This window comes from Protopterus annectens, chromosome 2.part0 (assembly GCF_019279795.1).
Source record: "Protopterus annectens isolate FY-2018-M chromosome 2.part0, PAN1.0, whole genome shotgun sequence".
In the NCBI taxonomy this organism is placed as follows: Eukaryota; Metazoa; Chordata; order Ceratodontiformes; family Protopteridae; genus Protopterus; species Protopterus annectens.
In genome coordinates this window covers 929,176,751-929,203,125 of record NC_056728.1, presented here as the reverse complement: position 1 = coordinate 929,203,125, position 26,375 = coordinate 929,176,751, and the positions used below count along the sequence as shown (strand labels likewise).

The following is a 26,375-nucleotide window of genomic DNA, read 5'->3' as shown; positions in this document are numbered from 1 at the left end:
TATGTTTTCCAATTTGTTCAGCTGAATGCAATAGATGCTGTAAATCTTTATTTTCCAGAGTCAGAAATTATTTTCTGTTTAAGCAGTCCCATGATATGCTGTTGATATTTAAGCATATGAAATTGAGTGTTTAAATCCCCGATTGCCAAGGTTGCAATAGTGTAAACCTCCTTACCTCCTCTATCCAGCACCCTGGAATCTATCAGAAGGGGTAGGATTTTTAGCAGTAGAGGCCTTAATGCCCTTGGGACCCTGAGAAATGGTTTCAAGATCTGAAACAGGATTTTTGAAAAGGAATTTGTGGGAATCAGGGACCCTGTAGTATCTGTCTGGCTTACAAGGAGCCGGAGGCAGAGAATCAGGAACCATACTAGACAATGAAAAAACATCTTCAACAATGTCTAGAACAGGAGGTATAGCCAAAGGCCTAAGCTGAGGAAGAAAATCCCCAAGTCTCTTTTTGGATTCAGAGAAATCCTGACTTTCCCCAGTGGAAATGTTCCCTTAAGGTATGTAAAGTTTCCCCAAAAGAAAAATCCTCAGGGGGGAAGCAGAAGGAATGGAATCTTCTGCATCAGAGTCCTCATAAGTAGGTATAGACAAATCCTGTTCAGTAAAAGTCAGAAGAAATAGAATCCTGTCCAGAAGATTCATAATCAATGTCTTGCCTAAACCTCTTAGGAAGAGGGGGTTGGCTACCCCTGATCAGAGTAATTAAATCTTAAGCCATTTTGATAATTTATTTTTTTAGGCATAGGGGCCTGCACACATGGCCCAGGCGTCGTTTTTTTTTTGACAGATTTAGATTTTGGCCTTAGTTTTGAAGATGCCGTCGGTCTGACATACAAATCTGTAGGCCTGAAAACAACCTCAGAAACCGGTGTCTGCACAGTGGCTCCAGACCCATCTAAGGTAGAGACAACAGCGGGTTCCATGATTGAAGCATCTCGTGGCATACCGGACTCCAAATGGGTCTCAGAGGCCTGCGAAGTAGCGGGTATCAGGGGCTACAAAAGCACCTCACCGAGTACGAGCGAACTGGCGACTTGTTTAGGAGATTTTGGACCTAGACCGCCTTTCTTTGCGGTTTTTTTTTTTTTTTAAAGGTATTCCGGTAGTCTGTTTGCTAACCAACATTTCTGGATAATAAATTGTGAGCCAAAATATTTTGGAGCAAAAATGTACAGACGTTTAATAGTGCGTTGATTAAATTTAGCACAAAACTGACAGCAAGGTATGTTGTGGTCAGGGCCTAGGCAAGGAATACAGTATAAATGAAAATCCTTGAGGTATTTGCAAACCACAAGTAATGCAATTATTAACTTTTACTGACATCTGTAAAGAGCAAGAAAAAGTTTCCCCAACGGGGTACTTAGCTTTTAGTTGAAGACTTCGGTTCTGAAACTCAAATGAAAATTTCAGGAGTCTGCCGACTGGGACTTGTGAACTGCTTCTGACACCGCACGGCAAGAAAGACTGATGTAATGGCGTCGGCTGCATGTTTTATACCCCTGACGACCTGTCATGGAGGGGACAGCAACAGACGCAGGACCCAAGACTTTAATCAGGCCGACTGAGGGCAATCTGCCAGCAGATTACCCAAATGTAATGACTGCAACAGTGAAACACTAAGAACATCTGCTTCGGGCACCACATGGCAAAAAAGACTGATGTAATGGCGTCTGCTGCATGCTTTATACCCCTGACTACCGGGCGTCGCAGAAGATGAGACAGCTACCGACGCAGAAACCAAAACTTTGATAAATCAGGCCTACTGCAAGCAGATAACCCAAATGTGAGGACTGCAACAGTGAAACACGAAGAACATTCCTGTGTTTCTTACTTTTTCATGAAGGGAAAGGTGCAATAGCCGAGACTTAAGACTGCCCCATTAATAAGTAGAGGATGAAATGAGAAAAACAGGAAGTGGAACTTAATAGCATTCCTCATGTCAAGAGAATCAGACTTGACATGTTCCAGAGTGATCACACTTCTTAGCCTTCTAAAGGCCGCTCATTGCAAGATTCTGGGAAACAGTGCAAAAAAGACAAGTCTGATTATGGAGAGGCAAACTGGTTTCAGTCCTGGCTGCAGGATTAACTGTGTCAGCTTACTTGCCATCAACACAGATGTTTGAACTAAAGGATCACTGGTAGCATAACTGTTCATTTTGTCTGGGAATTGGCCACCTTTACATACGTAGGTAGCACTATTTTTTCAAATGTAGCAGTCAGCAGAATGGTTAGTAGAAACAGGACATTGAGTCACTTTGCTTTTTCTCTGGAAGAACGGTACTGGTGTGCCTGCAGAGACTGGCAGGAAGGAAGAGTTGTATAAAATCTTACCACAACCTAGGATTTTATTTTCTATGTTGCAGTATTATTTACACAGGGTGTATTCCACCCAACTTCCGGCCTTATCTTTCGGCTGTTCCCATTAGGGGTCGCCACAGTGGATCAGTTTCCATTTCTTCCTGTCATCTGCATCTTGCTCCATCACACCAATCACCTGCATGCCCTCTCACCACATCCATAAACCTCATCTTAGGCCTTCCTCTTTACCTCTTACCTGGCAGCGCCATCCTTAGCATCCTTTACCCATTATACCCAGCATCCCTCCTGAGCACATGTCCAAACCAACACAATCTCACCTCTCTAGCTTGGTTTCCAAACAGTCTAACCTGTACATCTAAGAAATGCAGAATCTTCTCACTAGGGGACTGATGTGAAGGGAAGAAGTAGGCAACTGAACACCGATTGAGACAGCTCATTCACCACTTAGGGATACAGAAACACAGCCTTCCATGAAATGGATATGGTGTACACATTCCAAGCCTGAGGATGAGAGACCCTGGCACAAAGATGAAGTTGTCTGTTCAAAGGGGAGGCAAAGAGGTCCAATTCTGGAGTACTCCACTGGTGAGCTAGATCCAGAACACATCACTGGGAAGCATCCATTAGTGGGGATTGTGTCATGCATCTGCCACCAAGTTCTGAGCAGAAGGGAAGTACACAGCATGCAGTGTCACTTTGTACTCACTAGTGAATTCCTGTGCTTTGATGGCTAGGGAACAAAGGTGGTAAGACTGTGCCCCCTGCTTGTTTATGTACAAAGACACTGGTATTGTCTGCAAGAATCCCGAGGGGTCCCTAGCAAGAAGAGGATAAAAATGTCTGCAAGACTAGAATCAGAGCCCTCAACTCTGTGTTGATGTGCTCCCTCTTTTTTTTGGGGGGACCAAAAACCCTGCACCTTCCTGGAAGCAAAGGTTGCTTACCACCCTAAGCCTGAAGTGTTTGTGAAAAGCTGCTGAGCTGGCTGATGCGAGTTGCTACATTCACTAATGTAGCTCTGCCATCAGGCATAGAAGAGGGATCAAGACATCTAAAGGATGATCATGTTAGGGTTAAACTGTCTTTCGGAACCACAAACTTTCTCGTGTAATTTTGCAAAAGGCAACATGGGGATTGTGGAGGCCATGAACCCCAGCAATCTCAAACTCCCTGGCCATGATGGAAGATATATACATGGAGTCTCTTCTGCCCCTATGAGAGGAAATTGCTTTTTCTGAAGGAAGAAAAAACAAAGTCTGTCTGGAACCTGCACCCCAGGAATGGGAGATCCTGACTAGGTTAACTTACTGTTTACTATTTATTTTTGTAGCCCTGTTACATTACCTTAATATTGGAGCTTGCATTAATTCTTTGTAATGTACGGTTTACAATTTATTTTTTTATCTGTAGTCCTGTTACATTAAGGTAATGTTGGAGATTATCTCCCCAGCCCTCTACTGAAAATGGACATGTATCCAGTTAGACTAGCCTGGCCAACAAATGTAAAATAAAGGTTAGAATTTATTTTTTTTTGCAATTTGAGAATCCTAGGTCCTGCAGAAAAGGAACAGCTTGGTCCAGGTGTTGGCGTAACAGGTCTGGACTGCTGGCCAGAAAGACTGCCCAAGTAGGGGCAAACCTGCAGCCCTTTCAGCCTCCGACAGACTATGGCTGGGGCTAGGCACTCCTAATACACCTGGAGCAGTGGAAAGACCAAATGACAAGGCAGAAAAAGTGCAAAACCCACAGAGAAATTAAAGAACTTCCCAAACTGTGGGTGAATAGGGACATGTAGATAAGAATTCCTGAGATCCAGAGAGACTAGGAAGACTTGAAGAACCAAGGAAGGAGAGACTGCAGAGATAGCATCCTGAAAGAAGGCACCACCAGGAAAATGTTCAATAGGGAAAGGTCTACAATAGACCAAGGACAATCCTTTCTTGAGACAAGAAACATTCTGGAATAAAACCCCTTTCCCTACTGGTCTGGAGAAATGGCTTGAATGGAGTCTTGGTTGGAAAGTTAAGCAAGCAACAGAGGAAACCTACAATTGACTGGGGGGAGGCTGAGGTATCCCCTAAAATGCAGAGTCTTCCAAGTCTAAGTATCCTTTCTGGATAACTGAAATCACCCAGGAATCTTTATAGTGATTTCCATAGAAGCTGAGAGGGAAGACGAAGAGACAAGGGAGTATGACTAACAGGGAGCAGAAACAGCAGCCTTAGACTGTGGGGGTCTCCTGAAGACTTGCGTGGCCCAGTAGCAGGAGTAGTACAAGGAGGAACAAGCAGGTTTCCTGACAAGGAGTCTTGGCAGGGGAAATTCTTATGGAATTTAGGGACTGGGGAAACAAGCGTTTCAAATCTTGGAACTCTACCTTTTTCCTTCAGATATTTAAAGAATTCTGCAGCTGCTTTGCCAAGAGGGCAGAATTGTCCAAAGGGGCATCACACAATTTGGCCTTAATGTCATCAGGGAGTGCCTGGCAACATAGCCAGGAATGCCTCCTGAAAACAGAAGCTGCTACCCTGGAAGCCACCTTTACTGCATCATAACTACATTTGATTGAAAGTCTAGCTACCTGTCAGAGAAAGTCAGTGATTTAGCCTCAGAATCAGGTAACTGGAACAGAGCGTGAGAAGCTTGAGAAAGCAAAGCCAGAGCGTACCTAGACGTGTCTGGTAGTTAATAGCTCCGATAGCCAAGGTGGTAGTACAGACCTCCCCGCAACCCTTCCAAAATTTTACTTCTCTTGTCAGAAGGAATTAACTTTGTAGGAGATACTGGGAAGAATGGGAGACCACAGCTGGATCAGCTGAAGGGCATTTAAAAAGGGAATGTACAATCCTCAGGGATCTTATAAAAAAGGTCAGGCCTTTTGGGGGCAGGAGCTTGGGAGTCTGGGGTTTTACAGGCAGATACAAAGGCATTCAAGAAAGCTGCGAGTACTGGAGAGGCTGCTGAAGGAGCAGGGGCCTCCAACTGGAGAGCACATCTTTTTTGCTCCCCTGATATTTGGGAAGAATCCTACTTAAGTACCCTCATGTTTAGTTTCCCCAAAGGAACGCTCTTCTATGGGGGATTCCTCCCATTAGACTTCCTCTGGAGAAGCATACTCTAGAGAGAAAGGAATACAGATGGAGTACACTAAAGAGTAGTCATCTGAAGTCATCTGAAGACCCCTCAGATTCAGAGTCCTGAACCAGATATTCCACAGCCACAGCCTGCAGAGAAGACTCCTGAGACCCCAATGGCAGCACAGGAGAGGAGAAAAAATAAGGCACTGAAATAGAAGCTGAAGGCCTCAATGCTATAAGGCCCTGAAATAGAAGCTGAAGGCCTCAATGCTATAACAGTCTTAATGAGACACTGTGATAAAGCATCCCAATCCGATTACTGTAGAAGGAATGGTGTATTTTGCTTTAACATGCGTCTCCTATTGAGAATGGGCAGACATAGGCCTAACGTCTGACACATCCTTAGACTAAGGGGCAGGAACTATTCCAGTCTCCTCCAAAATAAGCCGGGGTTGCCACAAGTAGTCTTAACCAGACGTCTGTGTAGCTTCGTTGGCTTCCATTGCTGTACCTGCTGAAGTGGACCCCACCTCTAAACACACAGCCGAGTTTTCACCAACCTCAAGGGGTTGGCTGGAGGGAGTAGTCTCAGCTGAAAATGTTTTGGGCCTAGTACTCCCGGCACCTTCCATTGCTTCCCTAGCCAGACATTTTGCGTCTCTGGTTTTCTAAAAAGGTTAGAAGCAGACAGACAACTATGCAACATCTTGGGTACAAAGGCCTGACAGAAAGACTGTCGTGAGTAGGCCCTAAACAGAACAAAAAGCTTACGACTATCCTTGCATGGAATTTGACTTCCTAAACTTTTCCTTCCTGGGATGACATTAAGAGGCAGTAGCAACTAATTAAATCCCCTACAGGGTACTTAGCCGAAAACAAACAAATATTCAAAAGAAGACCGAACATACCCCCCCCCCCCCCAGCCACCATGCCTCACACAGTCTGATCATTGCATTCCTTCCATCTGCAGGCTCTGGCTCACCCTTTACCCTCCCCTCCTCACTCAATCTTTCAGATCTGTTACAACATGCTTAACTACCTCACTTCATCTCCACTCCAAATACATACCCAACTGACTTGCACCTAGCTTCCTCTCACTACCACATATACTAACTCAGTCTCCGCTCTTACTCCTATTTTCCCCTTCCATTCTATTAGCCCTTCTAGTTTGTTTCCACCTTCATGTGGAGCTTCTGCTTTAAGTCTGCTTGAGTTTAGTGCAATATTTGTATATAAAAGATTTAGGTATATACATTTAGAACAGTATGCTTGAGCCTAGTACAATATGTATATACATTCTACCTTTATTCCTAGTCTTTACTCAATTATTGGTATAGCTGTTCATTGCTAGGTTTCATACTGTATATATAGCAGTTTGCTGCAGTATGTATTGGCTATTGTATGCATATTAAATTTTTCATGTACTCTGCTGCTCATTTATTGAGCTGTGGAGCTTTTCTCCCTGGGCCTCCACTGAAAAAGGACCTGTCCAGTTGGAATTTCCCGGAAAACAAATCTAAGTAAATAAGTCAACCTTTCCAAATGGCAATGAAAAAGTTCTGAAGATTGTACATGCGGACGTCCCTTTTATGGCAGACTATCTGCGCCTTCGTACGACTTCCCACGTACAGGCAGTGGCGTTAAGCTTTTGTATACAGGCCGGACGCCAGGTCGTTGGGCGGAATATAACCCATACGTAAATACTGCAACATTAAATTGGACAACAGTTTTACAGAGTCTAAGCTGTGTGCAAAGGACATCTGCAAGATGGTTCTTATCTGGAAGAATACTGTAGCCAAAAATGGTCTGGCAGGAAGAACTAGTTTAACACCCAGTTATGCAAGGCCACCCGCTGCATCGATACTTCTATCTGAACACCTTTGGTATGGACAGCACATTAAAATGTGTAAGATATTCTTGCCTTAACCATATATCTGTAGAGTTGCTTTTGCTGCACAAGTTCTTATTTATCCTTTGGAAACATAACAAGCAACTGCCTTTCATTTGAACATTTTAAGACCAAGTTGCAACAACTTTTAAGATGTGGTCCAGGAACTTGAAAATAGAACCGTCGCAATTCAGAGCTCCAAATTCTTAAGTAGCAAACAGAAAAGTCTTATCTATACAGAAGTCTACTTTCCCACCACAGTGATTAAATAATCCTTCATGACGAGAGAGAGTTTCATCACTTCAGCAGCTTTGAGTTGTCAGCAGTTTTATTTAAAAAAAAAAAAAAAAGTTGTGCCCTTGGACCATAAACAACCAGGTCATTTGGAGTATGAAGACATGGATCTTGTGAATTTTCCTCAAACAGCAACTGACTCATGCAAGAGGGAGTACAGTAAAACCCTCTTTTGGGCTTCAAAAGCTTCAGAAGCCTCATAACAGCAAAGATATCCCAAAAGGGAAGTAGGAAGGTTGCCAGGAGCAGAAGTTGGGGCTAATCTGTCCTCACTGTTGACACCATAACCCTGTGTGGGAGGCATTTGTGACTTGCAGTCCAATACATCCTCGTCCTCAGCATAGTCATGGTCCAAAGATGCTTGAGTAAAATGGGAAGGAGTTCCTGCTACATCTGTGGGATATTCACCCAATGGCAAAAGACTGGTACAGTCTAGGGTTAAAAAAATCCCTGGCCAATGAAAACCAATCTAGGAATTACAGGCATGCATATGCACCAGCCCAGCTATGGCTTAGACTCAGCCCTCTTGACACTTGCCCAAAGTCTGCAGTTTGATCGGACACATGAAAGTCACCAGTTATTTGCACAGGTAAGCCCTCATCCACCTACCTGTTCTGCAGGGATCTCTCAAGGGGTGGACAGTCATCGCCAGTAGTTTTGTGCATGATAGAGACCAAGAGGCCACAATAGTCCAACAACGATCTCCAAACAGGTTTTATCAAGTGTGAATTTCAGACCCAACAGATTTAATAGTGCCACCTTGTTACCAGTGAACTCAGACCTAGGTCCTGGGGCTCACACCAACTTCGGGCCTAGAATCCATACGACTTCTGTGAAGATACAGCAGGAGGACTTATCTAGAGGTTCTATGGATAATATACACTAACTTTTCACAATTAGGCATCCCTTATGGCTTTTATTTTCAAATCTTTACAGCTGTCACAAGTTGTGTACCAGAGGCCTAAAATATTTGAAAGCCTCTCACTAGTGTTTGAAGTTACATTCACCTTGCACGCACAATTTTTCCCCCTGGCTGGAAGTTAGTCCCCTATTTTAAAGCGAGTCTAGTCCTAATCAGATATTTAAAAAAGTGAAATCTAATCATAGAGGAAAAAAAACTTCAAAGCAAAGCTCTTATTAGAAAAGGGAATAAACTCAATTCCCTACAGAGTACTAACACAAGTTCTTCCATCTCACAGTCTGCCTAGACTACACAAATGTGTAACTGTACTACAGCATGCAACAAAAAGATGGCCAAATGCATGTCTACCTTTATACCAAAACATGAAAATTTAAGGCCTCTACAACAGGGAAGGCATCAACTCATCCCTCAACAGATGCAAGACACTGCATGTGGCAGAGATGCTTGAAACCAGTTCAAATCACTACAGCAGTATCATCAGGGGGACCACAAGCAATGGCACTAGACACCTTTACAGAAAGTTCATGCATTAGTGTTGCAGTGTAAGTCTGGGACAGTTTGTATGCCACAGAATGTTGTAGCTTCCCGACAAGAACTGCCAGAGGTCTTAATCCAAGAAAGAATCACAGGTTTGGAATAGTACTTCACTGGACTATTTTGCCCTCAAGCCTAGGGTGGCCTTCAGGTTTACTGTCGCCAAGCACCCCCCCCCCAAACTCTATCTGGTTCTTCTCTCCATTTAAGCAGAGTGCCCACAGACAATATCTGCAATATCTGATGAGATGGGCAGTCTAGGCAAGGAGTATAGCCTTTTCTGGTTCAGACAGTCCTGGAAACAGCAAGTTTGCTTCCCACTTTTTTCCTGGTTGAATCTAGCACAAAGAAAACAAAATTTGTATCACTTGTTTCAAATGTATAAGCTATATAGTTAAGTCTGGTAATTTTTCCTTCAATGCCTCATCCTAAATTTTACGGATGAAGATGGCACCGATACTTAACCAAATTCATAGCTCTGGAAGTTAAGGTCACTCAAATGTACTTTGAGTTTGCCAAAAAATAGATATTTGCTCATCTTACAAGATGGCATATGGAATCCTACAGCTAAATTTTAACACCTCCATGAACCAGCACCCCCCCCCCCCCAACAGAGCTTTTTAAACACATCTACAGGATTTCACAAACCTATAGGCTCTGTCCTGACTCATGGTAAATGTGCTACTTCCACAAGTCTACTTGTGCTTTTGTCATGTGCAGTCTGTCTACTGCAATCATCTTGCTTTCTGGAAGGCCCTTACTGTTAAATATAGCCTTAGGAAAGGGAAACTTTCCTGAAGCAGTGTACATCTAATTTGGTATTTGGCACCACAGCCCATACGGAGGTCTTGGTGATTACTGGTGTCAAGCTAGAATCTATGCAGACTTAAATAAATCCCCAGGCAAATCGTTAGCTATTAACCTACACAATGCTTCATCCATTATGACAGCATGAGTCAATCAAATCCTCCAATTACAGTAGTAGCACACTTGTCAGAACTTGCTGTTAAGAGTACATTCACTGCTGTAGCAATGTGTTCTGGAATTCTTAACGCACCGCAAACGTCAAACTGACAAACTTCCCCCTCTTGGCTTGACAACAGTACCCCACTATCAGATCCCAGAACACTGCAATTACAGCTTATTTTTTAGCTAGACAAAGTAGATTGGGTGCATAATCTTTGGGATACACAAATTTATAACTGTGGTTTCTTCTACAGGCTCCAGCAAAAATATGTAAATAGAAGCCTGGGGGCTAAAATCTTGCAATTTAATAACTTAACTGACTTCTCAGCCAAACAAAATACTTAGTGAAATTTAGAGTAAATAATGTCCAAGAAAGCACAAATTTAACAGTTTACGTCAAAAAAAATGACAAAGAACAAACGTGAAACCCACTACAGAGAAGTCCGGATGGAAATGCGAATACCCTTTTTGTACCACCTGGGAGCAAACTAATGTACAAGACAAAAAGCTTGAGCAATGCATTAAAATAAATTAAGCCCATCCACAGCTCACCAGCTTTTTCCCCCCTTAAGTTCCAATGCAATATCAAGAAAAATTTAAGAGCCCCAAAATGTTGCACTCAGTGTTTTACAGGAAAATAAGGTTATTGCAAAAAAAATACATGCTGAAAATGGAGAATTTGCCCCCCCCCCCAAAAAAAAAAAAAAAAATTAGCCCACTTCTCCAGTTATGAACTGTATTACTCATCATACTTTTCTGTACAACTTGGTCAAGACTGAGCATTGAACATGTTGGAGGTGCGAGAAGATGCATAAAGATAACAGAAAAGCCTCAGTCCAGCAGTACAAAAAGGTGCTGCTCATTTGAAAATTGACAACTCCATAGCAGCATCATGCTTTTAAAAAGGGGGTAAAAGATTAGGAGCCATGCATCATCATCTAGATAACAGCTGAAGTATTAAGATGGGATATCACATCTGTAATCTAATTTTACATACCAAAAAGCTAACTACTTCATTCCACAGCCAACTTCAATCTATATACTCTGACATTTAGCAGTCACTCAACATAAGAAAACAAACCATAAATGCACAAATTCATCAAGAAGCTGCCAACAAAACCAAATACTTTATAGTGTTTTAAAACTGGTAGACACTTACCTATCTAAATAGCCAGGGGTGAGAGAAAATAAATAAATAAATAAAAGACAACCAAGACTGTGGTCCAGTTCATTTTTTTTTTTTGAATAAAAGCCATCGTTATATGGAAGTACTTGTCATTCATTCTTGTGTTTTAACACCAGAGTTACATACCACAGTATCTGGGAAATATGCCACAAGCAAGCATCCACCACAGCTTCTGATGTCCCCAAAGTGGTTATGGTTGTCTCTTCAAATCAGATTAGAAAGGTACATGGAATAAACGGAAAACAAACCACACTACCTTCAGTTCTTTTGCTGGAGCAAACTGGTCATACAGTGTGCCCGACAAACCTGGCAGGATAACCTGGTTTTGACCAGGTTAACAAGTACCACTCAAACATGGCAAGGCACCAGGAAAGAACTGAAGGATGTTCTTCACCCACAGGATTTAGCATTCAAAATTCAAGCAACTCAAGTGACCTTCTCTACTGGGAAAGTGGGAACTAGACTAACAGGCAGCGATTAATCCATCCTATTAAGAGAACCTACTGTTATGGTCAGGATGTCTTGCAAACTCAAGAATCCCTGTTGGATCATCATTTACTGAGCTGAGGAAAGTACTAATGCAGTGAGGTACCCAAAGTAGTAGCCTGCCCACAGATCCAAGGGGGGAAAAAAAAAACAGGTCTTGTAAAAATGCAGTACTTCAACCACCACCATGCACCTGAACTGCATGTATTTCTTACCTTGTTAATGTCTGCAAAAAGCGTGGATACAAACAGATGGCCACAGTACAAATTGTTGCTACTCTGCTGGCCTTGCACAATTTTACCACGGGAGTTAAAAATAAGGCATTGGAAATAAAACTATTTGGGTGAGGTCTTGCTTAGTTACTGGCCATCGTGATTTCCCCAACATTAAGGGAACCAACAACTGTTCAGTTGAAGCTCTAAATCCTCTCACTGCATCACAAATGCCTACAGATACTATCAGCTTGCAGGCCGAGTCCCCACCCACCCATAAAGCTAACAGCCTCACCAAAACAGCTTTCAAGTCACACCTGGGTAAAGTTAACGCTCTCACTCTTTTTGCACCAAAAGCACTTAAGACTCTGTAGCCAAGCTCCACTGCCACCTTTGCATAGTATCTGGCCAAAAACCTTGATATTGGTAGGCTGCCAACACTGCTCTGGGGGAAGTCAGAAGCTCCAAGTCAGCATCAATAACATCTCAAGCCAATTCATCCCACACAATGGCAATGATGTTCTGCTTTCTAGCACTCTAACAAGGACTTTCTCATTCTCATGTTTCATTAGTTGCCACTTCCTACACACTAGTGTCTATTTTTAAGTCCGAAAGAACCAGCCATGTTACTTTTGATAAATTGTTTTTATAGGTTTGCCCTTAACATTTTCACTAGCTAAAATGCAAAGATGGCCATTTGTGAAAGACGAAACATTTCACTGATCAGGCATTTTTTCCATCCAGAAGTTAGCACAAAGTCGCTCCAAAAGCTCCTGAACCTTACTTAGATAAGATCCCATTAGTTGCATAAAGATAAAATTAGTTGTGTAAAATCTTACCATAACCATAGATGTCCTTGTCCATGTTGCAGTATTCCAGGTGTGGGATTTCCTGCCCTCAGGCAACTCGTATGTTGGCTTCTATACAAAAGCTTCAGGTTGCGTGGGGCGTCACATGCAGGGCCATAAACCAAGGTGCCTTAAATGTGATGTCTGCATGCACAATCCTCAGAACTAAGGCCAGCAGGCAGAGAATAAGGCCCAGCAGGAGGTGTGCCAGTTGTTTACAGGTGTGACAGAGACCTACTGAAATGTAGGTAGTACAGAAAGGTATAATACCTGGGGGGACTGGTGGGCAGGAAGGAATACTGCAACATGGAAGAGAAGGACATCTATGGTTAGGTAAGATTTTACACAAGTATTCTATGTCCTTCTATTCCTATGTTGCAGTACTCAAGCTGTGGTATACTCCCACACCTAAAGAAAGAGAGGGTAGTGGTAGATGCAGAGGGTTCTACAAGACCCTGCAGGATTGTCCTGGCGAATCCTGTCCTAGCTCTGGAAACTTGGTCCAATTTGTAATGCTTGGTGACTGTGTGGATAGTCGCCCAGGTGGCGGCTTCCAAAATGGATGCTGTGGCCACAGCTCAGGGGAATGGGCCTTTATTCCCCTTGGGGGTTCCCGTTTGTGGTGAGTAGCAGCAGAAGCAAATAGCTTTCCTGATTCAGCATGCAATGGTTTGCTTGGAGACTGCCTTGCCCAGGGCTCTGGCATGGAAGGAGAAAGTTGGTTAGTCTTTCTGATGGCCTTGGTCTTGTCAAGTAGAATCTAAATTGTCTGTGTGCATCCAGGGAGTGCAGCATTCTCTCCCCTTCATTAGTGGATGAGGGGAAAAAAGGTGGGCAGATGAATGGATTGGTTGAGAGAGATCATTGACCACTTTAGGCATAAAGGAGGGATTGGTTCGCAAGGACACCCATCTTTGTTGGACTGTAGGGGGGGACAGGCCATTACAGCCTGCAGTTCTGACACTCTTCTGGCTGAAGTGATAAACACCAAAAGGACAGTCTTCCATGTACACATCTGTAAGAAGGAAGGGCCGGCAGGTTCAAAGGGATGTTGGGTTAATTTCTCCAAGATGTAGTTAAGGTCCCAAGGTGGAAGAATAGGTTTCCTAGGTGGTCTCATGTGAAAGACGCCTTTAAGGAAGAGCTTTACGTAGAGCCTGGCCAGCAGAGGGGTTCCAGGGGCAGGCAGGCTGATATGACAGAGAGGTGTACTTTTACAGAAGAAATGTCACTTTTTAAATCAATTGACAGTTTAGAACCAGGGGAATCTCGGCGGAGCTAGGGTCTCTTCCCTTTTGCAAATCTTTCCCACTTAGCCAGGTATGATTTTCTGGTGGTAGGTTTCCTTGCCTCCCTTAGGACTGAACACACGTCCTAGTTAGTGGTGTCTGAAGGGAATCAAAAGTTGATTACCCACAGAGTCAGAGACATCTGTACCTGTGGGTGTAGGAGTGTTCCTTTGTCTTGTGACAGTAGGTCCACCTTGTAGGGTAACCGACTGCCCTTGGCTAATTTGTGAAGTAGGGGGAACCAGTGTTGCCTTGGCCAGTAAGGAGTCACTAATGGTAGGGAATGTAGACCGCCTGCAGGGCTAAGTTGAGCTGGGAGGCCAAGTCCCATATCAGCAGGGACAGACTGCACAGCTGATGGGCCTTTGTTCCTGCCTGCTTGAGGTACCAAATCACCATGGCGTTGTCTGTGACAATCTGGAGCACTCCTGGAACCAGAAGGGGCGGGGGTGAAGGTCTGTAGAGCTAAGAGAACTGTTTGTTCCCTGATATGTATGCATTTGGCCTGAAGAGAGGGATGCCATTTTTCCTGAATCTTGAGGCCAGAGTTGCTCCCCAACCTGAATTTGAGGCATCTGTATGCATAACTCAAATTGGGGTGGGGGGCTGTAGTGGGAGCCCTGGGTTAAATTTTCCTTACTGGATCCACACCAGTTGATTTCTGTTTTTCAGACAGGGAAGCAAGTGGGTGGCCTTCTCTAGGGGATGTAGGTGCTGGGGACCAGGTGTTCTTCAGGAACCACTGCAGCTTGCACATATGCATTCTTGCCAGAAGTATGGGGATGGTTGCTGTCATGAAACCCAGGCCACGAAGAAAATGCCTTGCAGTCACCTTTCGGGATATAGAGCTTCCCGGAAGTTAGAGACAAAACCTTGCCCCAAGGTAGAAAGCTATTCATTGCATCTGTTCTGATTCTGCAACCAAGGCAAATCATGTCCTGGCTTGGCATCAGAGGATTTGGGGAGGTTGATTGTGAATCCTAGGTTCTGCAGAAGGGACATGGTTAAATGCAGATGGTTTAATAGAGCACCCCTGGACTTTCCCAGAATCAGGATGTCATCCAGATAAGGGTAAATCTGTATCCCCCATGTTCTGCAGATGGAAATGACTGGGGCTAAGCACTTCGGTTTATCGACTGCCTCCAGGGTCTTTACAAAGGGCAAGGCAGTAAATTGGAAATGAGAGGAAGAGCCAGAAACGCAGGAATTGTCTGTGGGAACTCCTTGATGGTATGTGCAAGTAGGCTTACTTTATGTCTAGGGTGACCATGAAGGCCTTGGCTGGAATGAGAGGCAGCAAGGTGAGGAGAGAGCATTTTAAAGGAGTGTACCTGAAGATCTAGGTTTAGAAAGGACAGATCTAAGATGGGTCTCCAGGGGCCATATTTTTTGGGGACCGGGAAGAGACTGGAGTAAATCCCTTTCCCTTCTTGTCCTGGAGGAATAGGCTCTATGGTGCCTAGCTGTAGAAGATCTGCCAGAACTTGTGGCATGAGATGGGTCTAGTTTTTGGAGATGGAAGGAATGCCTCTTCTGGGTGGCTTCCCTTTCCAGGATAGGAAGTACCCTTTTTGGATAATGTTTAAGACCCACTGGTCTGAAGTGATGATTGCCAAAGGGGGAAGACTGTGCGGAAGGTGGGCTGAGGGGGGGGGGGGGGAGTGGGCAAGGCAGTTGTGCATTACTGTGGCCTCCTCGGTCCTGTTAACGGCTGTCTGGGTTGCTGTGGTGGAGCAGAGGATCTGGAATTAGTAGGTCTTCTGGCCCTCTCCTGGACCTGGAAGAGGAGGTCTGTGGAGTACATCTTACAAAGTGGCTTTAGCATGGTAGTTCCTATAATACTTGGATATGGGCGACCCCAGCAGGTGCTTAATGTCCTGGAGTTTTGCTTTTTTCTTGTAGATTTTTAAAAAGGTCAGCAGACTATTTTCTGAACAGCACACTGTGGTCCAGAGGAGCGTCCAGGATTTTAGCCTTGAAGTCCTAAGGGAGGTTTTGAAGTCTAAGCCATGAGCACCTCCTGAGGGCTGAAGCAGATGCTACAGACCTGGCGGATGCTTCTGCAGCATCGTAGCTGCACCTTATGGAGTGCCTAGCTACCTGCTGGACCAAGGAAAGTTTGGATGAGATCTCCATCTTGCTGGGACTGTCAGGCAAGGAAGCCAGCAAGGTGGAAGCTTGAGAAACCAAAGTTTAATGCATACTTGATCATGTGGGTCTGTTAATTTATGGCTCTGAAAGCCAAAGGAGAAGTGTACACCTTTTCTTCCCCATCTTATCCATGTACTTACCATCTTTGTTAGTGGGTATTAGGGAGAGAGGATAGCACTCTAGATTGCTCATCTGTTGTGGTGGCAATAACAGCTGTGTCCGTCCGCCAAGGGTGGCCTAACTAAATTTGTGGTCCTCTGGTACTTTAAAGAAGCGGTCAGGATGCTTGGGGGCTGCAGGCTGGGAGTCAGGGGCCTTAGACACCGCACTGAAGGCATCCAAGTAAGCAGTTCAAAGTACCTTTTTTGGGTGTCATTTGGGAAGTGTCCCATTTAGAGTAATCCATCTTGGTCATGGTCTCACCAAAAGTAATCTCCTCAGGGGCAGAGCCCCCCCCCCACAGATTCCTCATCCGGAGAGTAATATTCCTGGGGGGAGGCAATCTGGGAAACATAAGAAATGGACTCCTCTGATGAAGAGGAAGAAGAGTCATGTCCCTCCCTGACTTGAGGGGTTATGGATGGGAGGAAAGAAGCAGAGAGAGGCCTAGGGCACAGAAGAGGCAGGGTGGAAGTGGCTGAGGCTATAAGCCTAAGGGCCATGAAGGCCTGCATGACAGAGAAAGTGAAGGTCTGCCAATCCGGTGTGACTCCTGAAGGAGGAGGTATGCTTCTTTTTGGCTGGAGAGGAAGTAGAGTGGCCTGGCATCGGGTCTAGAGATTAGGACACCCGAAGTCTGGATTCCTGCCGATGTACCACTGAAACTGGTCCCCCCTCATCCTCAACGGGTGTCTATGCCTGAATGAGCTCAGAGGAGGTGCTGGTCATCTGCTACGAAACTGCTTCCTCAAGGGACGTTGCAGCAGTACACAGATCCTCAGAGCGTGCCTTAACTACTAGATCAGCAGTTGGCGGTGCCTAGGGAAGTGGAGTGGCTGGCGAAGAAGGCTTAGGAACTCTGGCCTTGAACGAAGGTTCAGGTGCGGCCTCTGATGCAGGATCCCATCCTAAGGTCTGAGGCGTTGGTTCTTGAGGTAGAGATTTAACGTGGCTAGACAGCTGCGCAAGGTCAGGCACAAAATTAACAGCGCAGGAGGACTGGTGTTCCCGGCCAAGGCAAAAAAAAAAAAAAACACACACCAGTCATGGACGTCTTTATGTTGTTATCTGGCACCCGCATTAGCACTTTACCTTTTTCCCCATCAACTAAAGATACAACAACCAACCGGTTAGCTAAAACAATCGTCAAACAAATTTGAAAACCAATGGGCTACTCATCTTTAAGATGCGACGTCTGAAGAAATCCGTACGATGTGAATGTCTGTGGCTGAAAAGTTCTGAGGACTGTGTGTGCAGACGTCACATTTAAGGCTCCTTGGTTAATGGCCCTACGTGTGACGTCCCACAGACTACAGCAGCCAAGCTGAAGCTTTTGTATAGACGCCGAGTCACCTGAGGGCAGGAAATCCCACACCTAGAATACTGCAACAAAGGAATAGGACACTAAATTAAGTACGGATTTTTATATTAAGATGCTTCTGTAAGACTACTAAATAATGCACAAGTTCAGTGAAATCCAAAATGGTTTCAAAAAGCACCGATACAGACAACAGGAAAAGAATTCAATGGTCCATCCTACCTTTAAGCTTCCAGACAGTGGGCTGCTCACTAAGTTCTCATTTGCAGATGTACTGTAATACTGTGTCACCTACAGGATTAACATAGGTATGCAGCCCCAAATAAATGAACTCCTCATGCAGTCTGGTTGCACATACTAACACATGTAACTAGACCTGCCAAGTCTGCTGTACATGCTTTACAACTGGAATACATTTGCAAAGACATTTCAAAAGAAAAATAAAATCAGAAAGCTACTGAATGCAGATGCAAAGCTAACAGCAGCAGTACAGCTTTATTCATTAAATATTAATGTTGTCTAGAATGTGTCAGTTCTATGAGCTTGCTTCTGTTAAATCATGTGTGCCATCTGGTTCTAGTTTTAAGCAAGTTTAGAAGTACAACATGGTAGAATGGTCTATCAGGTGGGGAGAATATCTTAAGTGATGTCATGGCATTTTAAAATTCTAAGTGCTGCATATATATATAATTTTATGTAAAACAGGACAACAGCATCCACCTACCATCACCAATCCTATAAAGTGAAACTGGGCTGCAGACGTGGCCATTTAACTTAATATTTTTTTTTTTACATGGGGCAATGCCAGAGGTGGGTTAAAAAGGACATGGAATGAAAAATGTGTGCTATCTTTAAGATTCAGCAGGTCAATGCATAACGGTACAACAGGTGTCCAAATTACTAACACCAATCACCAACACAAATACATTCACAAGCTATAAAAGTGAAGCAAGCAAAAATGCAGCCAAGACCTGAACAAGCTTCTACTGCCCAAATGGCAATGTAATCATAGTCTGGGGGACTCGAGAATAAGAAAGGGTTGCACAAATATAACCTATCAGGTATTTATGATCCTTCCACTTAAAAAAAGGAGCACTACATGCCTGAGTGTTACCTAGCCTGACCCACCTTTGTCAACTGTTAGCACAGACACAACCAAACAAAAACTATCACCATACTCTAAAATAATACTAACAGCTACTTTCCTTCAGCCAACTTCAAACTTTTACAGCTAGCATTCCACTAGAGTCAGTGCAGTCTAAACTTCCTAAAGACAAATACCCATACACAGAGAATGCAGACAGACCATTAGAAATATCCACCCCATTCAGACAAATTTGTTTTTTTATAGTTAAACTACATATGATCTTTCAAAACACAGTTCCTCCCCACTTCCATTATTTTTTAAATTTCTGCTTTGAGTATACCACTCAAACTTCAGAAATTACAGCTATAAAATAAATGCAAGCATTACATCTAAACACATTTAATAAAAGCTACAACTGAAATAAACACCGAAAATGATTTAGCTGTTAAGAATTTTAAGATTTTTAAAGAAATCCTGCAAAAAGTCATTTATCAAAGTCAAGACACTTCATCTGAATTTAAAAAAATGAAGCCAAAAGTGTGAGTTTTTTTTCCATTTTAATTTTTTACGCTGGTACATGAAGTTGGAAGAGACCATACCACAGGGACAGCGGTTTCTGGTGTATGCCTTGCATTCTGCTCGCAATGTGCGACCCCCAGAGAGAGATGAGGTCAGGGTGACACACGGCCTGCAATGAAGTTCCCGCTGGCGGGTACAAACAAGGTATAATGTCAGAGTTAGTAGAAAATTTTCCCCGTTTTTCCTTAATTTGTACCCATTTCAGTACTTTACCTGTTAATACTTCTAAAAAGCTTATCAATTCCATTAGACCACCTGCTACAAAAACATGAACAGAAAAACGCTTATGTTTTTCTGTTTATTTAAAGTTAAATGCATTTTATACATTAAAGATCTATAGACAATTTAATTTAAAAAAAAAATTTTAAATTGCAAACCAAAATGCAACACTTAAAATGTTTAGCTACAAAAGGTTTTGAATTTATGTCTATTGATCTTTAAATTACAAAATTTTTTTTTTCCACAATAAAATATATTTTGACTACATACCTTGTTGTAGGAGCTACACAATTATTGCTTTAATATGGCTGATAATTATTTTGATGGTTGGCACCACCTCTAGCTGCCTTCCCATACGCACTCTGCTGACCTGTTCAGGGGAAAAAAAGCATGTTACTACAAACACACAAATCAATTTTAGCCAAATTATCTAATCTAGACATTACACCCAAATTATCTAATCTAGACATTAGACCCATTTTATTCACAAGCACTTTAGTGTTCATCAGTTCATACAGTGAAGGCTACTTACAAAATGCATTACCTGGCTCAACATTAAGCATGCAACTGATGTATTTTATCCTTTCAGGGTTTTCTAAACAAATAAGAAAGTGAACCATTTTACAGTTAACAGTATTTCTCAAAGACCATTCCACAGATCATTCCTACTGGCAACAGAGTGTCAACAAACTTTCAACAGGTTTAGGGTATGTCCCTTCTTTCCTCATTAAGACTGCCTTCCTGCGGGCAAAGAAAAATTCCTATAAACAGAGGGAGACACCCTCCCCCCCACACACACCAGACAGGAGAAAGTGAACAGAAAAAAAAAATTCTAAAGGGCAGTCAAGTGACTTGGGAATATAAACGGTGCTCCTAGATGCAATTACAGTAACAAAAATTCTGCAATATACTGCTCCACAGAACCATCATCTGCATTTTATAAAAGGAAAAATAGGGCTTCTTACAAGCACCCTTTGGGGGCTTTTGTCCAAAACCTATCACTCCATACGAGGCAATGCTTAAGTCTGTACTAGAGTGTAAAATCTTACCATAACCATAGACAATACTGCAGTATTGATGGGATATTCCGCCTCAAGCGACCTGTACGTCTGCTCCTATACAAAAGCTTCAGCTTGGCTGTTCCTATACAAAAGCTTCAGCTTGGCTGTTGCATGGGACATCACACATAGGGCCATGCAGGCACAGACCTCAGAACTTGAAAGCCCAGCTGGACTAGAGTAGTCAGTGATGCCAGATCAAGAAGCCATTTGCGGTGCCAGGGTAAGGTACAACCCCCAGAAGACCCAAGACAGATCAGTAATGAGTGAGAAAGGATAAAGGGTTAGGTGGGTGGGAAGGAATACTGCAACATGGAAGAGAAGGACATCTGTGGTTATGGGAAGATTTTACACAACTATTCTATGTTCTTCTATTCCTATGTTGCAGTATTCTGGGTGTGGGACAGTACCACAGCTTATTTGGACAGAAGGGAGGAGGTAGAAGTAGCCGATTCCACAAAGCCCTGCAGGATTGCTTTGGCAAATCCTGCATGTGCTCTGGAAAAGTTGTATAACTTGTGGCGTTTGGTGAATGGTGGACCAAGTAGCTGCTTCTAGCATGGATGCAGTGTCCAGGCCTTTTAAAGGTGGGTTTGGAGGCTGCCACTGCCCTGTAGAGTGAGCCTCCTCTCCCTGTGGTAGTTTTTTGCCATGGCGTGATCATAGGCAAACAGCTTTTCTAATGCAAAATGTGATGTTTGTTTGGAGACAGTCTTGCCCTGGGGCGGAAGAAAACCGAGCTGATTGGATTTTGTTTTGCCCAGGTAAAACCTTAGCTGTCTATGTACATCCAGGAAGTGGAGTATCCCTTCACTTTCATTGGTATTAGAGGGCTAGAAGGTGGGTAGATGAACAGATTGGTTTAAATACAGATCACGGACTACCTTAGGCATAAAGGAAGGATTACTTCTTAGTGTTACCCTGTCCTTGTGGTGTATGGAGGGCAGGCCATTAGGGCCTGTAATTCAGACACCCTTCCGGCTGAAGTTAGGGCCGCTAGCAGGACTGTCTTCTATATGCACATCTGCAGAGTAGCCGTACTAGCAGGTTCAAAATGGAGACTGGGTTAGTTTTTCCAGGATGATGTTTAGGTCCCATGGTGGTGGGACGGGCTTTCTTGGTGGTCTGATGTGCAAGACCCCTTTTAAGAATAGCTTGACATTGAGCCTGGCTAGTAGGGGAGCGTCTAGTGGCAGGCTGAGAGTGCTGAAAGGTGGACTTTCACTGAAGAGTAAGAAGCCCCCCATCTACTAGTTGAGACACAGGCAAGAACTTGGGGGGGGGGGGGCTGCGATGCATGGATTCCCTGCCCTTGCCCTGACACCATTTTGAAACTCTCTCCCATTTAGCTAATTAAGACTTTCTTCCAGTAGGTTTCCTGGCCTCCCTCAGGAGTGAAAGCACGTTCTCTGGGAGTAGTGGTGCCTGAAGGGAATTAGAAGTTTATCACCCACACAGTGTCCGTGATAACATCTGCAAGTGTGGGTGGATGAGGGTTCCCTTTTATTGTGTCAGAAGGTCCTCCTTGTGGGGTAACTTACGGTGATTGCCCTTAGCTAGATGGAGAAGTAGGGGGAGAATCAGTGCTGCCTTGGCCAGTAGGGGGTCACCAACAAGATTTTTGGTTATACTCTCCTGATTTTCAGGACGACTTTTTGGATTAAATGGGAAGGGGGAAAAGCCATAAAGAAACATTCTCTTCCATGAAATGCTGAATGTGTCTACTCTCCAAACTAGTGGGGAGTAGGTTGTGGAGCAGAAGGTCTGCAGTTGTCTGTTCTGGGGGAGGCAAACAAATCTTTGTGTGCTCCACTGGTGGACATCTAGAAACACATTCCTAGCCAGCACCCATTTTGTGATTTGGAGAGATGTCCTGCCGAGGTGGTCTGTTTGTTGCCCTGCGAGGGAATGTAGGTTACCAGCAGGGACAAGTTGTGTTGTGAGGCTAGGTCTCAGATTAGTAAGGTTAGTCTGCAAAGGTGGTATGCTTTTGTCCCTCCCTGCTTGTTGAGGTACTACACGACTGTGGTGTTGTCTGTTACTTGAACACCTGGTAGTACGAGTGAATGAAAGCTTTCAGTGCCAGGACGACTACTGATCATTTCCCTCACGATGTGTTTGTTCTTTAAGGAAGGTTGCCACTTTGCTTGAACCCTGTAGTTTGCCACTGTGGTCCCCCCCATCCTAGATCCGAAGCATCTGTTTGCATGAACTGTTTTTTTGGGGGGGGGGGGTAACTGCAGTGGAAGGCCTGGGGGTTCAGCTGAACTTGCTGAATCCACCATTTTTTAGCTGACAGTAGGTAGGGCAGGAGAGTGATTTCTTGCTCTAGAGTGCTGGTGCTGTGACCATACATATTTTAGATATCACTGTAGCTTTCACATGTGCATTCTGGCTAGTGGTAACATTGGGATGGTGGCTGCCATTAGGCCTAGGATTCATAGGAATTGCCTTGCAGAAGGACTTTGAAGTGGGAGGTCAGGGAGCTGACCTTGTCCTGGGGAAGAAAGGCTCATGTCTGTCTTGATCCTGCAGCCCAGAAATTATTGGTCTTGTTCTGGGGTCAATTAGGATTGTGGGAAGCTGAGGGTGAACTCCAGTCTTTGGAGTAGGCATATGGTTAACTCTAGATGGATTAACGGGGTTTCCTAGCAGTTTGCTAGGATCAGGATAATGTCCAAGTAGGGGTAAATCTGAATCCCTTGTATTCTGCAATAGTCTATGGCAGGTGCCAAGCATTTTGTGAATACTCTGGGAGCTGTGGACAAACCAAAGGGCAATGCAGTAAATTGGAAGCGAGAGGGTGGTCCAGAAAAGCGTAAGAATTTCCTGTGGGAAGGTAGAATGAGTATATGCAGATAGGCTTTTTTCAGGTAGAATGTGGCCATGAAAGCCTGGCTGGTATGAGGGGGAGTAAATTTGGTAGGGACAACATTCTCAAAGTGGGTACTTTTAAGAAAAGGTTCAAGAAAGGTCTAGAATGGGTCTCCATGGTCCCATCTTTTTTGGGGACCAGAAAGCACTGAATAGCCTTTTCCTTCCTGCGCTGGGGGGGGGGGACAAGTTCCATTGGACCAACGTTCAGAATGTCAGTCAGAAATCTGTGGGAAGGTGTGTCTGATTTTTTTTTGTTGGGAAGGGGGCACCCCTTAAGGGTGGCCTTTCTTTTCAGGAGAGGAAATATCCTTTTTGAATAGCCAGCATCCATTTGTCTGTGGTGATGGCTTTCCAAAAGGGGAGGCAGTGGGAGAGGCAGGTGGAAAGGGATAGATGGGCAAGGCAGTCGCACATTGTTGGGGCCTCCTTTATCTTGAAAGGGCCGTCTAGAGGGACACAGATGGCTGGCCTGGAAAGGGTTTTTCTGGCCCCTCGTGTCTGGAGATGGGTCCAGCTGGGGCAGGGTTTCTTCTGACAAAAGTAGCTTTAGAAGGGTAATTCCTGTAATATTTAGAAATCTACACCAGAAGATGCTTGATGCCTTGCAATTCCTCTTTTTTTGCAGACTTCTGAATACGTCTGCTGATTGTTAAGCAAACAGGAAGTTGGGGTCCAGAGGGGCATCCAAGATTTTAGACTTGGACTTCTAGTAAGTGTTTGAGACGAAGCCGGGAATATCTCCAGAGTAGAGTGGTAGATGCTGCAGAGTGCGCAGATGCCTCTGCAGCATCATAACTACATCTAATGGTACTTGGGCAGCCACAGAAAGTTTGGAAGAGATGTCAGATTTAATGGGGCAGTCTGGAGTGGCAGCCAGAGTGGCAGCTTGAGAGACCAGGTTAGGAGCATATTTGGTCATACAGGTCTGACAGCTGATGTCTCCAAAGGCCGTGGAAGAGATAAAATCTTAGTTTTAATTCTATCTACTGTTTTGCTGTCTTTGTCCGTAAGTAAAAGGCAGGCAGATGTAATCCGTCTGGATTGTTTATCTGGAGAAATGGCAATCACAGAAGGCTCTGTCAAGCGTGGTTTGACTAAATTTCTGGTTATCAGGTACCTTGTTAGAAGCAGTCTGACCTCTTATGGGCAGGTGGCTGAGAATCTGGTGTCTTTGCCGATGAAAATGCATCTAAAAGGCATGAATGACAGGTGGAATGGCAGAAGGAGATTCCACTTGTAACAGTTCAACATACTGCTGAGTATCAGACATTTGACATGTGTCCATTTGAAGTATTCCTTCATTTTACTTATGGTCTCACCAAAGGCAAAATTCTCCGGAGGGGAATCCCCCTCAGTGGATTCCTCATCTGGGGAATAATACTCTTGGAGAGGGGCCATCTGGGAGGTGTAAGATGTAGATTCATCAGAAGATGAACAGGTCTCTTGCTCTTATCGGTCTTGAGGGAGGAGATGGAAGACGCGAGACAGAGGCAGGCCTGGGGCTGAGTAGAGGAAGAGTAGATTAAGAGGCTGATGGCATGGCTTATAGGCCATAAAGGCTTGCATCAAAGAAGAGGTGAAGGATTGCACATCAGTTAGGCCTTCGGCAGGTGTAGCCAGAGGTTTGCTGGTTTCTTTTAACTGGGGTAGACTTTGGTGGAGACCTGGAATCGGATGCCTGGCTAAGGGTAGCTATATCAGGAGGAGGGATCCCTGTCGGAGGCTTGGAATAATAGGAATGTAAGGAATAGGTTCATACTAAGCTAACTGCCCTTGTGAGCCATTTTAAGCTTAGCCAATTATCCCTTGTGAGACTCAAACCCTGCACCTTGCGTTTGTCAGGCAAACACCTTAACCATCAGGCCACCCTAGCTGTCTCTGGTTACCCCTCAACCTTCGCAGTAGCCAATGACTGGGTTTGCTCCGTGGACATGCTTGTCAACTGCAAAGATGCTTCCTCATAGGTCGCCGCAGAAGTCAAATGATCTGACGGACATCCCTCAACTCCAATATCGGTAGCTGGCGGGGCGGCCGAAAGAGGCAGTGGAATAGGGCCTAGGAATCTGCCTTCTTTCACGGAGGTTCAGTCGGGGCTTCTGAAATGGGATCCATCCTGAGTGATAATTTTTTTTTAATTCACTGGTTTTCTAAGTAAAGACCAAGTGCAGCCAGACAGCTGCGTAGGGTCATAGCAATGAAAGATTGGCAGATAGAGCAAGCATTGCGATAGTGCTCCTGGCTGAGGCAAAAAATGCAGCGGTCGAGCATATCTTTGTGGCATTTGGCACCCGCATTGGCATTTGCCATTTTCTGCTGACATCAGCTGAAGTTTACTGTAACAAACCAAGCTTTAGCTAAAGGTTAAAAAGAAAAACCAGAATGGGGTACTTGCCTTTAAGACGTCTTGATGGTGACGGAGCAAAGCACACAATGTGACTGTTTGCGGCTGAAAATTTCAGAGGTCTGTGCATGCAAACGTCACATTTAAGGTCCCTGGTTTAAGGGCCTACGTGCGACATCCCACACAACTGCAATAGTCAAGCTGAAGCTTTTGTATAGGAGCTGACGTACAGGGTCGGCCAAGGTGGAAAATCCCAAAAAGAATACTGCAACATAGGAATAGGACATTTTCAGTTATGACTAGGGCACCAAGACAAAAAACCCCAAACAACAAAACCAGACTAAATATCCTTTACTAGTGTACACAGACACATTTCATGAAGGAAATGCTCGTCACAGTTCCTGGCAATGTAAGTTGTTAGCATACAGGGTGTGGGGATACGGGAATTAAAGGTTACTGCTAAATTATCATGGAGGAGGGGCAGCAATTCACTAACTGGTCTGTAAAGTCATTTCCAGCAAAAAAGGCACAGGTACTTTCCAGTAACTAGG

General features: G+C 44.2%; 1 protein-coding gene across 3 annotated transcripts in view; it reads right to left on the bottom strand.

The window, feature by feature from the left end:
- HNRNPDL (heterogeneous nuclear ribonucleoprotein D like) overlaps positions 1–26,375 on the bottom strand; it is a 208,316-nt gene that overhangs the window by 119,007 nt on the left and 62,934 nt on the right. For 2 of the 3 annotated variants that reach the window (XM_044061181.1, XM_044061180.1), the window contains exon 7: positions 19,819–19,918. In XM_044061181.1, the coding sequence (XP_043917116.1) occupies positions 19,848–19,918 (71 nt within the window). In that variant the 3' untranslated portion in view covers positions 19,819–19,847. Of the gene's footprint in view, positions 1–19,349; positions 19,456–19,818; positions 19,919–26,375 lie in introns of all 3 variants that reach the window. The other variant, XR_006363460.1, reaches the window with a different exon arrangement.